General features: G+C 40.8%; 1 protein-coding gene across 3 annotated transcripts in view; it reads left to right on the top strand.

Moving 5' to 3' along the window:
* Window positions 1-17287, top strand: part of SKAP2 (src kinase associated phosphoprotein 2) — a 163107-nt gene that overhangs the window by 78315 nt on the left and 67505 nt on the right. For all 3 annotated transcript variants that reach the window (XM_051963490.1, XM_051963491.1, XM_051963489.1), the window contains exons 5-6: window positions 6759-6836; window positions 9041-9124. In XM_051963490.1, coding sequence (XP_051819450.1) covers window positions 6759-6836; window positions 9041-9124 — 162 coding nt within the window. The remainder of the gene's footprint in view (window positions 1-6758; window positions 6837-9040; window positions 9125-17287) is intronic.

Raw genomic sequence — 17287 nt, 5'->3', positions numbered from 1 at the left:
GGAAAATTTGGTTTATTGTTTTAATCCCATAACTTGACAGTTTCAATCAATTCTATTTTTTCATAATGACTTATTTAATTTTTAAGATTTTCATTTAAAGTATTTTTTTTTTTTTGTCTTTGATGGTTGGGTGTGTTTTGAGTCTTGCATGTGTGAAAAATTCCTTGAGTTTGGTGCCTAACTACTCTTGGCAGAAAAGACAAAAATCCACCTCAGACAAATGACATTTCATCTCATCTACAAGAACGATACAGGAATTCGTTTTCAGTTCCCAAGTGGTGGGATGTAAGGACACCGGAGATCCAAATATTCCAGTTTTGGATAGTTTCCTCAGTTTAACTTCTTGATCTATCCAGTGGATGCCGCTAAGCTTACGGGATAGATTATATGATATTTTTGTGGCTGTGACTGAATTGAAAGTTCTAAACTTTATCAGGTCCAGTAGCACTGTGTTAAAAACCTTACCATCAAGTAACATTTATAACACAGGTACTGAGACTTTTTATGTTATAGTGAGAAATCCAGAATTTATCATGCAAGAATACACAGCATGGGGGAAAGATCATTGAACTTATAATCATGAGAAGTCGAGATTTCAATCCTGTCTCTGACATATCCATCAGCAAGTCACTTAACCTCTCAGTATGTAAATGGAGATGATGTTGATTCATTTTCATTTGTGTCTGACTCTTCATAATCGCATTTAGAGTTTTCTTGGCAAAGCTACGGAAGCGGTTTGGCCTTTTGTTCTGCTCGAGGCTTCTTCTGATGCCCCCTTTCCTAAGCAAGTTTCTCTTCCAGAAACCCAGAAGTAGAATATTTATCTTCTACATGTTTTTTCACGTGCTTCTAATTTTCTTTTTTAAAAGGCTGTTTTTAATAAATCCTATGAACAAAGGCTTATGTTTTGATATTTTTGTGTGCTAGTTCAAATGGTTTTCTGGTAAAATTTTATGAGACATGTGGGAACAAGATTGCGTGTGTCCCAGGCTACTGGATGATATTTATTTGGGAGTTTAAAAAAATCCTCATAAAGTTGCTAAGTACTGATGTTGGCAATGAGACTTTTATTTTATTTTTTCTCCATTTAATAGTATTTTATTTTTTCCCATTGCAAGTAAAGATAGTTTTCAAAGTTCATTTTTTAAGATTTTGAATTCCAAATTTTTTCCCCCTCTTTTCCTTCCTCCCTAAGACATCAAGCAGTCTGATATAGGCTATATATATAAATAAAAATCATGTTAAATGTATTTCTACATTACTCATGTTATAAGCACAAAGGGGAAAAGCTCTGGGAAAGAAAAAAGTCCAAAAGGTAAAAATAGTCTGCTTCAATCTGCATTCAGACCCCATAGTTCTTTTTGTGGATGTGGATGGCATTTTCAATCGTAAGTCTATTGGAATTGTCTTGAATTATCGTATTGCTGAGAAGAGCTAAGTCTATCCAAATTGGTCATCATACATTGTTGCTCCTCATCCCTGTGACTTCCCAAACCAGCCACTCATTCCTCTATATCCTCAGCACTTAGCAGAGAACCCGGTACATAGGGGGAACTTAATCTAAATCCTTTTTGACCAGACTTTTCCTATTCTGGTACTTCACTGCATCAATTCATGTTTCTCCATGTTTTTGTTTTGTATTCTTGACGTTGCTTTATAGTATAGTAGTATACCATTACATTTCCCTACTAGAGTTTATAGCTTTTCTCCACTGACGGACATCCCCTTTGATCCTTGTTCTTTGCTCCCTAATTTGTAAGTGTGCAATATTTACTTGAGTTAAAAACCACGAGATTGGGGGAAGGATGGGTATTGCTTTTTCGTGGTGGATATTGCTTTTAGAGGGACCTAATACTTCCTTTGATTCTTTGAATGAAGAGAACTGTTTTGAATGATAGGAAGGGAAAAATGCATAGCAGTTTAGCTTGCAAAAGTACGTATATACACATTCCTATATCTCTCTCTGTAGAGAGAGTTTTCCCCCTTTTAAATGGCACAAGTAGCAAATATTGTAGGTTGAGGGATACTTAGGAATATACTTGTTTCAATAACTTGGCCCAGCAGGGAGTGTTATGAGCAAAGGGAGAGTCTTAATCCTGAATTTCTCTGCTTTTGTTGATTTAAGTTAGGATCATAAAATTATTTAATGTTCAGTAGCTCTTTATATGTTGTTCCTTTATCTTAACTGCCCTCTTAGTAACAAGGTTCACTTGGGAGTTGGGAACAAAATGACAATTTTGTATGCATCTCTTGTTTTCCTATAGTATGAATTAAGAAAAAACTTCCTGTGTTATATCGTGTCACAGATCAAAAAGAGGAAATTTCTTAACCCTTTAAGTATTCCCATTTCAAGTTGTCTTATTTATGCTGTTAATAAATGATTTAGAAATGTTTGCTAATAAAAAGAATAAACTCGTCATAAACAAAATCATAGTTTATAGAAACTTTATTTGAAAGTAGTTTAAAATAAACTTAGCTCTTCCTTATACTCATGAAAAATATGAATTTGTAGTTGAAGAAAAGGAAGTTAATGAATTTGGCTTCAATTATATTTATGACAGCCCACTTCCACCATGATAATGTCAGTTTTTCAGTTACTAAGATGTCCCAATGTTTGAGTTACCCAAAGCTTTTCTGTAGGGTTTATGATTTTTAAATTTTGTGGTCTTTTTAAAAAACACCTTTATTTTTAAAAGATGTTAATACTTCAATATTAAATGTACTAGTAGTATTAATACTACACAAATAATCTGACAAACCCTGAAATGCTTTCCCCTCTTAAAATACTTTCCCTGAAAACAGTTCTGCAAAGTCATCGTATATGGATGACTATGAATGATGGTGCATTAACAGTCTCTTAAAAGACACTTTTGTGAACCCAAAAATTGATTTCCATTAGATATAATAGGCATACATCCTAGATTTAAAAATTTTAGCAGTGTTTGTTAATAATAATATTCATCAATATGAGTAATAACAGTGTTGTCATATTACATAAAGTATCATGTATTTGCTATTAGGCAGATAGTTCTGTATACTGCTTTTATTCACTCATTCAACAAACCAAGCCAGGAAATAGGCTGGTTTATATTATAGTTAATAAACGCATGATGTTTTGGAAATGATATTGATATTGATATTGATCAAGGCACTTTCAATTATCCTTTTAAAAAGACGCTTTCTTGACATATTAGTGATTTGTACTGTGTTGGGCAAATAGTAAGTACTTAATAAATGCCTGTTAGTTTGAAAAAAAATGGGAATAGGAAAGTGTAAAGCTCCTGTTGTTTGAGGGAAGACTGTTCCAGGATTTTGTATTGTATGCTTGTAAAAAACATCTAGACTCATTTGACTCTTATCTTAGTACTTAGACATTTGATTGTTTATAGAATTTTTAATAAGGCTTTATTAGGAATTAGTGCTTTAAGAATCTGCTTAACTTAGTCATTTTAAGAATACTATTTTTCTTAATTTTAACAACTTTGTAATTTACCATGCCAAAATAAATAATCTATCAAGGAATTTTTTAAAAAGTTAGTAGATGTAGGAATGAATATGTGTTGTCAGAAAGCAGGATGTGCTCCAAGAACTTCTGGTAGAAATCAATCCATCTTCAGAGTCTTTTCTATGGTCTTATTGTGGATGGACGCTCCCCAACTCCTGGATGTGGCCAAGAGGAAGTATCATTTAAGTTGTCTTAAATTATTAAGTATGCTGATTTATATTGGCAGCATTCCGAATTCAGGCCTCCATCCCAGACTCCAAGCCTTTTCTGTGGCCTTTCCCCGTGCCTCGAATCCTCTCCCTCCTCCTCTCTGCTTCCTGACTTCCCTGGCTTCCTGCAGCCATCAGCTCCAAGCCTTTCCCAGATCTTTTTAATTCTAGTGCCTGACTTTCATATTTCCCACCCATCCCATTCGTGGCTTGTTTTGTACATAGCTTTTTGCATACTGTCTTCCCTTTTGCACCCTTGGTCTCTCAAAAGCTGATACTGTCTTTTGCCTTTCTTGATGTCCTCTGCATTTAGCCCAGGGCCTAGAACTTAGGAGAAGCTTAATAAATGTCTAATAAATGAGCATAGTTTAACCTTTAATATAACATATTCCAGAGCAGTTATTAATGGAGAAACCTTAGAATTTATGAAGAGCCAGCAATTTTAACCTTGTAGGAAAGGAATTATAAGATGGTCTCTCCAATGAGACTGCCAAGCAACTTAAAGGCAGAAGCCCTGGGTGATATTTCTTTTGTATCCTTTCAGCACCTAGGACAGAGATGGACAGCCTTATTTTTACATGTTCTCCCACCTCAGTGGGACTCCTACAATCTTATACTGGGAGGGGGCAGGAGGGGGGTAGACTTAAATTGAGAATTTATGGAATTTCAGTGTTGGAAGGGATCTTATTGTCCATCTGGTCCAGCCCATATCTGAAACAGAGTCCCTTTTCCAACCACCCTCACCAGTGGTCTTCCAGCCTTTGCTTGAGGACCTCATCACCCCAGTAAGTTTCCATTGCAGTGAGACAGCGCTGATTCGTAGAAAGGTTTCCCTCCATATCATGCTTGCAAATCTTTTCTCTCATATCTGATTGAGTATTGTGCTTTCATCCCTGAAAGCCATTAAGAGTTTTAATTCTTAATATTTAGTTGTCTAAGTTTTCTTTAAGTTGTTTGTTTTACCCTCACTGCTTCTCTGTTCTCTGAGGTGATACTGCTTGTGATCTTCTACCATTCTTTTCTGTACGATTTTACAGAAGTTCATGTGAGAAACCCGTGATGGCTTTGGCTGCTGGATCTTTCCATTTGTAAAGGCTGCTGACAAAAGTAGTTTTTAGAGCTTTAACTTTCCTTGTTTATAGGAATTGATCCAAAGAGGTTATAATTCTGAATGGAGTTTTTATAAGCAACATCAAGGTGATTTGTCTGTCACCTTCCCATTTTTGATGCCGATCATTTGAATTTGTTAACGTTCTTTTTAACTGCATGCCAAATTGCTCTTTTTTTTTTTCATTAATCTCTCTATTAATTTAAGTTTTTTGTTTTACCAAGTTGGTGGCTTGAGTGTGTGCCAGCTTCTGATTCAAAGATGATTCCTGTATCAGTAAACAGTTATCATCTTTGTACCACTTTTTGGTGATTCCGGGGAGATCGCTATTGGGTCACTCTGGCTTACTTTCTCAAAGAAAGTGAATGGTCCTGCTGCCTGTGCCTGACTTTGCATAGCAGTGCTTTTGGTCGGCCTCTCTAGTTGTTTAGGTCTCACCTCTTCTCACCTTTGCATTGAAGTTGCTGGGTCTCGAGGATGTGAAGATTTAATTTGGGATATCTTCGTTTTCTGCCTCCTTTTCTTCTGTAACAAATGTTGATTGCTGCATTATGGTGTGCTTGGTGGTCATATTTTTATACATACTGCAGTAAAAGATACCCAACTGTCCCATGACTGGCTATGGCTGGGTATATCTGGATGCAGGGAAGAATCTGCCCCGCCAAACTCCTTTATTTATCTGCCCAAGGAGAACCTGTGAGCCATCCATCAGGAGTGTGTTCAGTTCCCAGCAACAGGACAAGTTTTTCAAATCTGGAATTCCCACAGCCAAGCCAGTAGTTTTAGGTGGTCTTGGGATCATGGGATTCTTATCTCCTTGGTCCCTTTTTTGATCAGTCTGCTGCCATCATTGCAGAAATGGAAGAGGCCCTAGGAGTGGCAGTCCTTTTATAGGTATATTTAGTGAGTTGACACAAAGAGGTGAGGAGCCTCTCTGTGCTTACAGAAACTCATTTTTGGAAAGCAAACATGTTCTCTTGCTGAGATTGTACTTGAAGTATTTGTTTTTAGCATGGTGGAATCTGCCAGAGCTTGAGTTCCCTAGCTGGTATAACCTTTGACAATCAGAGTAGCCTCCGTGCCCCGATGAGATGTGGTGTTTGTGGAGCCCTTGTTGAATGATTGGTAATGATGCAATCCTTCAGATGAGCATGAGGTGCTCCTTCTGCTGACCATTCCCTAGGATCAAAGATAAGCCCCACTGTGAGTTTTTACCACCCTTCCCAGCCTGACCACTGGCCTGCCTTTCAGCCCCTTTGGGCAGGCTACATCTTTTTTGCACTTTGCCATCCAGCCCGACCGGCCTTCCTTCTGCCTCACTGGCCACTTCATAAATCATCGCCGATTGGCCAAATGTGTTTGTTTAAAATGTTCTCTTCTTTCTCTCAACAGTGCCAGCCCAGAGGCAGAGCCAGCCCAGAGTTGGGCTATTTTTATTTTTGTTAAGATTATAGCATAAAGCTTAGAGCACCACTGAGTATTTATTCTTGAGATAAATCATGTTCGTGTGTATATATTTCAACATTTTTTGCCCCCTTAACAAATACAAAGAATGACAAGCAGGTACAGGTGCAAAGAAGGAAAATGGGATTCTGTTTATAATTTCTGACTCCATTTTATGAAACTTGTTGATCTTTTTTACTTCCAGAATGATGTCTTTTATCAAAAGTAGTACTGAAACCCTTTGCCTAGAATATAAAATAAAAAATAACCAATTTTTGCTATCATCAGATTGCATTACAATATCACTATAGTTTGTAGCAGAGTTACATTTTGCTATTGAGGCTTGAGGAGCCAGGATGTAGGAGAAATGAGACCAGCAGACTTGAATATGTCCGAGTTTAGTCATTAAAATGACATTACATGTAATTGGGTTTGGCATTTATTTTTAAGTAGATTACCTAAATGTATCTTTTTTTTTTTTCTTTCCTTTTAGGAAACCAGTTCCCTCCAATTGCAGCACAGGACCTTCCATTTGTTCTGAAGGCCGGCTACCTTGAGAAACGGAGAAAAGGTAAAGTATGAGGTTCCTAAAGAGGCCATTGGAAAGAAGGTGGTCCTCTCTTTGTGCTCCTCATGGATCAGTGCTCTCCTGGTGAATGAGGAAACACTCTAGGGTACAGGATCAAAACCATAAACTCTTCCTTCAGTCTTTTTGAATGATTACAGCCAAATAGATTTTTAGCTTTAGGTCTTTCTGTGTGCTTTAGCCGTTGTTTGCTACCAATGGGGCCATGGTAGACCAAAGGCTTGTGGCAGACCCCCTGTGTCCCCACTCTTAATAGTGCTTGGCATGGAGTGGGCATTTACTGACCCCACCCAGTGTTCACTGTACCAGCTGTGGTCTGTGTCAAGTGGGGGAGATTGCTGTCATTTTACTTGTCTGTTACTGTGTTCTTCTCTGACTCTGATAATTGGTGTTAGCCAGAAGGTCTCATTCTTTTCATATTCATTTATAATGGGAAAATGAAAAATGGAAGGATTATTATGATGATGATGGAAATGAAAAATGGAATGTCTCCTCTTATTGCCTGCCTCCAAATTGGCCCCCTTTGGCCGAATCTGCTTTAGCTTGAGCCACAGCCTTTTTTAAGAAGGGGAGGAATCGCAGACCCTCGGAGCTGGAAGGCACCTCAGAGGCCATGGAGGCATCGGTCACTGCCCAGGCCTTCTCTCTTCAGCCAGCCTCTCTGACAAGGGTTCCTATAGCTTCTGCTTGAAGATCTCTAGCCAGGCCCTCGGGGCAGTGCTTTCCAGCCGGACATTTCTGCTGGGTAGAGAATAGGTTCTCACATGAGGCAAGTTCACTTTCCATCTCACACGTTGCTTTTAGCTCTGTTTTTCCATTTTTGTCCCAGGATGCCCAGCACTGACCCAGAACCTTGTATGTTATCATTGTTTACTCTTGTCCAACTCTCTGTGGCCCCTATTTGGGGTTTTCTTGGCAAAGATACTGGAGTGGTTGGCCATTTCCTTCTCCAGCTCATTTTACAGCTGAGGAAACTGAGACAAAAAGGGTGAAGGAACTGTCCCCGAGTCACACAGAGAGTATCAGAGGCCAGATTTGAACTCAGATTTTCCTGACTCCAGATCTGGTGCTCCAACCTTGTACACAGTAGGTGCTTAATAAATCAATGGTAATCAAGGGTAGAAAGATGAGAAGGGTCACTAAACTGGACTCTGTCCCTTGGAGGAGGGCCACATTGCCAACGACACCCTTGGCACGGTGACACATGAGAGACTTGAGGCAGGGAAGATACTAACAACTGGAAAAAATAGTGAACTTTGTTTTACCAAAACTACTGTTGTGCAACAAATCTCAGGCCAATGCAATCAGAGTCCTACTCTCTTTGTCACTTTTTGAAAAGGGAGAATATCATGGTGCCATGGTAGCCCTCGCTCACTTCTTCCTGAGACCTTGTCATCGTGAGGCACTCTTCCGCCACAGGGACGTCTGCTTGGGCAAGCATTCTTCCCTTTTAACTGGGAGGGATGCCAGGGGAGCTTATGGGCTGGCCAGCTGGTAATCCGGACGTGACCAGGCCATCCCTTTCACTAAGACCTTGTGTCCTGTTTTCTCTGCCCAGTCTTTTCTTGTTAATTAAAAAAAAATATTGATAACCTTTATTTTTATATCCTCTTCCCTCTCCAATCTTACATGGGCCTATTTCTGCCCATATTGTCTTCTTCACTAAAAAGTAAACTCCTTGAGGGAGGGTACTGTTCTTGCCTTTATTTATCCACTTAATACTCAGTACGCAAAGCATTTGATAAATCCTTAATTGTCCTGAGGCAGCCAGAACCAGTCTGATCCTTTTATTTACGCTAGTTCTCAGAAAAGGCCTTGGAGTCCTCCAGACCAGTGGACAAGGACAAAGAATTCCAGAGCAGTTGAGTTATTTGTCTAGAATCAGAGAGTAAGGCCTTGGCTTGGCCATGGTTCTTCTCTTAATACCCCTAAATGGGTAGGAGACAGGAGGGCTATTATTCTCCAGTGTTGCGTGTTTCAGTATTCCTCCCTCTTTTTAATTTCCCTAATTCTATTTTTATTTAATCGAATCTTTCCATAAAAGATATATATTATGTCAGAGGTGATAGAATTTTAAAAATCGAAGGGATCTCCAAAATCATTTTTACAGATGAAGAAACAGAACTGATTCCTAATAAATACATATAATTGATCTTATCTGAAAATATTTTCTTTTATCTTTATTTCAGATCATAGCTTCCTGGGATTTGAATGGCAGAAGCGTTGGTGTGCTCTGAGCAAAACGGTTTTCTATTATTATGGAAGTGACAAAGGTATATACTATGATTGTTGAATTGTGATGCATTATGATCAAGTGGAATTATTCCATTTACGTGTAGTTAGAGTAAATTAAATTTTGGTCTTCCTTTTTTTTTTAAATTTTAAAGTACAATTTATTGATAAACTAAAGATCTCAGCACAAATTGTAATTTATGCTCAGGGGCTTTTTCTTACTAGCCTTCTTATCCCTTAGCAAAACCGAACAAAACCCGCTGATTTGTGTGAAATCTGGAGCTGTCCTCCACCTTGGAAAGGGATACACACACAAACACACGGTCACACGGATATTTTATCAGCAGTAGAGTTTAAAATTCCTGGAATTTGGGGGCCATGGGGTAGGGAAGGGGAGGAGCATTAGACTTAATATTGTTTAACAAAGAATTGAATAACGGAATTAAGATCTTATCGTGCTTTGTGGATATGTTATGATTTTTTAAGTTTAGTAGCATTGAAATCTGTTATGCCTAGACCGATTTGTTTATAAAATGATTGTGTCTAGCACAGCATATCTAAAAATATATTTTAGAATGATTACAAAATCACTCAGTGAATTTACTTTTAAATACTTAAAATGGATAAGGGAAGGAAAGTGGGAGAAGAACATAAGCACTGATATAGTATCAACTATGTGCTAGGCACTCGAGATGAGCATGTTATGATTCATTTGATTCTCACGGCGACCCGAGGAGGAAGTGGTATTATTATCCTCATTTTGCAGAGGAGGAAGCTGAGACAAACGGAGGTTAAGTGACCAGGATCACACAGCTAGGAAATGTCTGGTCCCAGACTAAATGGGACCAGATTCAAATCTGGGTTTTTTTTACTCTAGGCCCAGTTTTCTATTCACTGCCATTAAAAATGGAATATAATCTGCAGAACTTTAAGAAATAATCTAATATTCTGATTTTTTGCTACTTTTGAGAACCAAGACAAAGCTGGAGAAGAGAAGCAACCAGTTAATATTACAATGAAAATAAAAAATGCTACATTTTCTAGTCTGTGCAGTGCTGAGCCAAGATTAGATTCTAGCTCCCTTGTTTTTCTGAAAGGAAACACCAAAAAAATGGAATAAAACCTTCCAAATTCACTGAGAATATTTTTTGCTCCTGGAACCTTCCATTAACATTAAGTTAGATTTTACTTACAAGTTTCTAAGTTTGTTTATCAGGAAATACAAAAGGTGGACAATGTTTTTTTGAATATTGGAATCTTTTCTCTTTATGTAGCTCTTCTTTTGAAGGAGAGAATCCCACTGATATTCAGAAACTATTGAGAAGTACTGGCTGTGGCCTGAGAGTTAGTTGATTCTTCTGTGATGCTTATGTAGAGATCAGTCAGTAGTGAATCCATAGATAGATCATCGTTATCTACTCTTAAAGACTAGAAACCACTGATGAAAATTAAATTTGAAATTAGTATTTAGCTCTCCCCTTCTAGCTCTCCCTTCCCCAAAATCTCCCTCCTCCTCCAACTACCTTCCCTCCAACCCCCCAGCTCTCCCTTCTGCCATCTTGATTTTTAGTTTGTTTTTGTTTGAGGGACTGTGGATTGTTCAGTGGATGGATGGGTTATCCAGCCGCAGCTCCTTGGAGCTCTTCAGAGCTCCACTCTTAAAGGCCGCCTGCTGCTGCCAGCGGCCCAGAAAGCGATGGAGGAAATTGGGCGTGATTCTTCTCCCCATTTAAGGGCAGAGCATCTGAGTGGAAAGGCAGGAGAATGGTGGGAGTGGGTCGGTATCACTTAGTCCCGGAGCCAAGACTCCAAGGACAGGTTACGGCATGGTCCACGGGGTATTCACATTACAAAAGGGGTTTCTATTGCTTCCATTTATTTTGACGGACATTTGGCGGTTTGCTGTGAAGTGTCTGCTGCCTTTGTGGCTCTGCCCCTTACTAAGAATTCCCTGTGCAGTTCACGTTTTGCCTTTCCAATTGGGATCCATTTAGTCGTCTCTTTGCTAAGGTTCGTTTTCAGGGCGATAATGGCGGGTCGGGCATGCCTTTCTTGTGCTAAATTCCTCTTTCCCAGCTGTCACTATACAGTGTCTCTTGTTTCCAGGGAGATTTTAGATAGATGTTAATGGTTCTTTTAGCTCCTAGGTTGTTTCCTTCAGTATTCTTAGCTAATTCCTCTCTTTTCAAGGACTTTTATCAGTCATTAAGCAGTTTTTTTCAACTGCCTTTCTGCATGATCTTAATTTCATTCCCATCCTTTTTTTTCCCTCAGAAAAATTTCTCTCCATGATGCTCATTTTCTTTCATGAGATCATATGTAACAAATCTGATCCTAACCCTTTACCTCTGTCTTTCTGGAAATGCATTTGCCACAACATTTCTTCATAGATGAATTTTGGACATACGTTCTTGCCCTGCCTAATTTGAGATTGTGCTCACTTTTGAAAGGAGCTATTTAGATGTAGGAAAAACCTCATCCCCCACTAAGTAAGATTTAGAGACACAGCTTCTCATGGCCCGTGAGGATCTGATATCTCGTGCCAGGTTAAACAGCACTTTGTTACTGTCTGACAGATCCATAGTTTGCATTTTCAACCTTATTGTGTGGGCCTCAATACATATTGACCCATCAGGTTGTAATGGCTGAGAAAGAGGAGTTCCAGTCTCCAGAGTAAATAATGCTCTTACCTCTGTCCCGATAAATATTGCTTCTATTTATTATTCATAGCCATTTGGGGCTCTTAAGTAAAAAACATATACAGCACATATTTTATCGCCTTATGAAACCCACATCCACTCCTTCATTTCCTTCTTCCTTTATCTCCTTGACTTCCTTTTTCCTTGCCATTCCCAAGATCCAATTGTTTAGATTTCAGCGAGGGCAGAATGCTGGCAGCTGAGCCTCCTGTTTTTCCTCCTGTGGATACAGATATGAATGACTTAGTTCATTTAGGATCCAATTCAGAACTGATACTTCTTAAAAACCCTATACAGATGTTAACCAGCCATCCATCAGCAGCTTCTCTTCCATTCCTTAGGAAAGCTTCACTTGTCCGATTCCTTTCATGGGGTTTATCGGCACCTTCCTTTCATTTTGCATGTCTTCTCCACAGCAAGCAAAGGCAAAGGAGGGATCTGTTCAGTGACTGAGTTAGAAAAGTAATTCAGTAAATACTTGTCAAGACATGGAAATGTGGAAGTAGAGGCAGCCTTGGAGATCCCCTAGTCAACCCTCTCATCCTGCAGATGAGGAATAATTCTGCAAAGAAATACTTGATCTTGACCCTATGGCAGAGCTTGGGTCCAGGGCTTCCTGACTCCAAGACCGACCCTCCTCCCACTGTGCCAGGCCAGGTAGGAACCTGAATTTGGCCTCTTGTCCTAAGTCCTGTCTATCCCAGTGCATATTTTCCCTCCCTTTCATGCTGTAGTACCTTGTACAGAGTAGGTGCTTTAATAAACATTCAGTGTCATAAACACAGCATGAAGGCAGTGACTGTTGTTTTTTTCAGCTCTGTCTGTTGTAGCCACATCTTAAATAAATGCCAAAGAAATATTTTAAAAAGGACAGTGAGAGTAAAGCCCATGTTCTGTTTAAGCCCATGGCCCAGTTCTGTGTTCATGGGATTTTTGCTGTTATTTTCTTTGCCTTTCTTAAAAAATACTTAAAAAATATTTCCTGCTGTGCTGAATTTTTTTCCCACAGGAGCCCATTTCCAGTCTTTAAATGGAAATCAATGGAAAATTAGTATTTCTATTTCACTTAACAGACTTTTCAAGATCTTAGAACACAGATTGTCATTGAAATGTGAGCCTCAACTCCTGTGTTGATGCAGGAGGAGAAAACAGAGACCTCTTTTCTTCAGTTTAACTTCAAATTGTGCACATTATTGATGTAGAAATCATTGCACAGTTGGGCATAAATTCTATTGAAATTTTAAAAATAATAGTGAAGACATCATTTTATAAATTATTTGAAAAATGCAGTCTCCTTATTTGTGACCTTCCCAGTGTTTGTTGAGTTCCCCTCTCCTGTTTGATGGAGGCACCTTTCCTCCCCATTCCTGTACACCCATTCCAAAATGGATGTGGAAATTAAGCAGCCAGCCCTGGGAAGGGGGTCCCCGATGTTCTTTCCTTGGCGAGGCACTTGGGGTTAAATGACTCGCAGAAGGTCTCACAGCTAGCAAGGGTTACGTGCCTTTCCAAAAACGAAGGCAGCTCACCGTCCTCTGCTTGGCAGTCACTGTAATGCTGGCGTTCTGGGGACCCAGCTGGGTGCCGGGGAGTCGGCTGATTCTGGGGGTTTCATTCTCTTGAAGGAAGCTCCTAAAGGAGCCATGATTTGGAGAGAGGGGTGGAGAGTGGATGGGGGAAGAGGAGCGGAGGAGGACTACTCTGAGGAGTCCCCAGAGGCCAGGATGCTTGGAGCCCTGGTTTTATAGGGCTCTTCTCACTGATGCTGCTCTCGACCCCATGAGATCTTCTATTCATCCCTGACTTTTCATAAATTGGCCATAGAGAGCTACCCATCATGCTGGAGGTCTTTCTATGTGTGCTGTTAGCATAAGGGGATTCAGTCAGCAAACCTTAACTCAGCACTTAGCAAGAATCAGGATGTTCCGAGCAATGGGGATGTAAAGGAAGGCAAGAACAACCTGCACTTAAGGAGTTTCCTCTCCATGCCCAGCTTGCAGTCCCTCATTCTTGACAGCCAGTGAGCCGCCCTGCGGGGGTTGCCCTTATGTCCGCCAGGATGTCTTTTCTGTCCCTCCCCGCCGGCCTGTTTGTGGCCACCAAGCAGCTTTCCCCTGTACTGTGCTTTACTTTCTCATTTCGGTTTTTTGTGGGCGCAAAGGTCAGTGAAGGGAAGGCTGTGCTAGGAAGTAAAGTGCAGTTCCTTGGCCCCTTCCCCAATCAGATCATGGATCCAGTCACTATTCCGCTGACTTTCCCCACCAGAATCCCCCCTCTCTAGTGACTCCATGTGTACCGTGCTCTAGGTGGGAAGGAGGGCCCCGAGGGGCACATGTGCCCGGACTCCCATATTCAGGGGCGCGTGGGAGGTGGTTGGAGATTTGCCCAGTTGGAGAACTGGGGATTGCTTCTCGAGTACAGATATCCACAGTAGCCACATGTGGTTACAGCATGGTAGCCCATATTGGGAATAACTCATAAACCTAGAGTTTAAAGACAGGCGCCGGATTGGCCAAATGGTAGGAATCAGTGGGAGCTTTCCTGCTTTCCTCCCCCAGCAGGAGCCATTCGTTCATTCTCCCTTCTCAGCTGCTGTGGCATCTCACACCAGGACCAGATTAATTCCTGGAGTGGAAAATGTAGGGTGAAGTGAAGAAATCCCATGACATTCTTGCTAACGGCACATGATTCTCTACGGAAAGCATAATCTGGGCGTGTTAAAATCCCTGGCCACCAGAAAGCACTCTCCAGACTTCTCACGTTAAGCAGGAAGCTCGCTCGCTCTTGTTTTTAATTAAAATGGTAATGGTTTGACACTTACTCACAGTGTAACTCAAAGAATCCCAAGTATATGTTAGTGTAGGAACTAGTGTTTTCATCTGCATTAATCACTGAAAATGGTTTTAATGAAAAAGGAGATTTTGCTTAAACTAATAAAAAATATTAAATTCTCTTTTATTGCATTTACCTTTGATTAAGTAGATGCACTAAGTTCTCTGGTGCAGTTCAGGACCAAGGGGCATATCTTCCTTTTCCTATGCTCAGGTAATCAGTATTTACAGCCATAGAAGTTACCCACAGTCCCAGAGAGGAAAAAAACTCCCTAAAGATAAAGGACAGAATTTATTAGCAAATATTGTAGAGTCGATTAAATATCTTTCAGTTGGTAAACTTTGAAAACGTATTTGCATGAGCAAAGAGATATTCAGACCATATAGGAGGCACTTAATAGTAGCGTGTAGAGTTTGCACACGCATTTTATGCACACACACACACACACACAGACACATGTACATACATGGATGCATGTCTATACAAGCAGCTGGTAACCCAGTAGTGAGTGACTAGTTTTTGCAGGCGAGTCATTAAGGAGCAGAAACTATGCTGGGAGAAAAGGGGTGCGACAGAAAGAAGTTGAGAAAAGACACGAGAAACTTCCTCGGATTAGTGGCGGAAGGCCCAAGGTAGGGGATGGAGCCGGTGTGTACGTAGCCCACTCTGGGATGCTAGAACAACTCCTAGGGAACATGACTGGACTGCCCCGAAGGCTTTCTTTTGCTCCCCATCCCATCCCACGCAGCCCACAAGGGCGAAGTTCAGGGTAACAGCTTCATTTGATAATGTAAGTCTTACACCTAAAAAGAGAAAAGACAAGGAAGGAAAGAGGCAGAGGAAGGGAAAGAGGCAGAGAACCTGCAGAGAGAAGGAAATCATAGACTCACAAGAAAAGGAATCAATATTAAAGGAAATACGGGGAGCAAATGCATGAGGTAATTGGGCAGGAACTTGGTTTTCTAACTCAGAGGAAGAGAAAGGTGTGGGATGCCCTGGAGGTGATACACCCAAGTCTCCCCACTGGGTTCCAAGTGCTTCTTTTCACTTAGGGATTTATTGCCGAAGAATTGGGCTTTGTCTCACGTGAGCCCAGGGACTGGGGAAAGGCCGTCTCACGCTGTGCAAGGGATGATGCAATTCCACATCCAAAGGGCTGGTTAGTGCGTTGTGCCGCGGGCAGTAGCGCCATGTTGATTTGGCTGGTCATTTTGGCTGGTGGCAGGTTACAGGACCGATACCAGTGCCCGGTGTTCGGGTTGGCTTTTGTCATGGGCACTGCATTTCTACATGTTCTCCTGTGACTCTCATGGCAGGAGCAGGTCGATGGCACCCAGGGTGTTTTGCTCAGGTTGGTGCTCCTGAGAAGCGAGGGCTTCAGTCTGGGTGTCAGATGCCATGCTGCATGTTCTGCGTCCTGCCCTGCGCACCTTCTCTTTTCCACAGTTTTCAAAGTTATTGTTGTTAGTCTGAGCCCACAAGAACATCTGTGACCTCAGGTAGCTTATAGTCCAAGAGTTGTTGGAAAAGTCAAATGATTGGCTGAGTGTTGGAGCTGAGGTCCTGCTAAGGCTGCCCCTCCTACAGCTGCACACACTCACTCACACACAAACACACACTCACACGCACACGCACGCACACACATACACACACACACTCTGTCTCTCCCTTTCTCCTCCCTCCTCCTTCCTTCTATTCTCCTCTTTCCCTCCCTCCCTCTCTCCCCCACTTCTTTCTCTTTATTTTTCTCCGTCCCTCCTTCCTCCTGTCTATATCCGTCTCTATAATTTAAAAAAAAAAATCTTTTAAAAAAATTCTAGTTTTTATTTCTTTTTTCATTCTGACAGCTATTGCCTTTATGGAAGTCGTGTATTTTCGGAGATTGGGGAATAGGAATAGAATACATTTGTGGCACCTAGAGAAATATGTGTCTTCCTGCTTTTGAATGGAGCAAGAGTCCAGTAATGGTTGTTGAGGTAGCAGAGTGAGGGAGCACACGTTATTTGGGGAGAGTAGATGGCACAATGGATGTGGCGGAAAGGGGATGACTTCATAAGACTGGACAACAGATAGGATTTAGGGCATCAAAGGGGGAGGAAGAGTCAAGAACGATGCTGATGTTGTGAATGGGGGTATGAAACTAAAGTATGGGGGTGTCTTCGGCACAAGGACGTAAAGGTCTCATCTTTGGCCCAGTTTGCATGACCTACAGAACTGTGGGACTTTTGATTAATCAAGGCAGCCAAATTATTTTTCTTTAACTGATGAATAAACTGCATTTTGGAAAATTTCCTACAAAGAGAATTTTTAAAATTTTCATATTTAAAGTATGACAAATCTTATTTATCCAAACATCCATTAACCACCAAATGACTTTGGGGCAGCGGGTGGTGCAGTGGATAGAGTACCAGCCCCGAAGTCAGGAGGACCTGAGTTCAAATCCGGCCTCAGACACTTAACACTTTCTAGCTGTGTGACCCTGGGCAAGTCACTTAACCCCAGTTGCCTCAGTAAAAAAACAAAACAAAACAAAAAACAAACAAACATCAAATGACTTCTCCTCATCCCAAAGAATCAAAATAGATTGGCTGTGGCTTGATTAGGATGGTATCTGTCTATTCCAAGTAGAAAGATACTATGGGAAGAAGCTAGCAGATTCTTCAGGACTTATCT

This window comes from Antechinus flavipes, chromosome 5, assembly GCF_016432865.1.
Source record: "Antechinus flavipes isolate AdamAnt ecotype Samford, QLD, Australia chromosome 5, AdamAnt_v2, whole genome shotgun sequence".
NCBI classification, from domain to species: domain Eukaryota; kingdom Metazoa; phylum Chordata; class Mammalia; order Dasyuromorphia; family Dasyuridae; genus Antechinus; species Antechinus flavipes.
The sequence above is the reverse complement of the archived record's forward strand: the minus strand, read 5'-3'. Positions and strand labels throughout refer to the sequence as shown.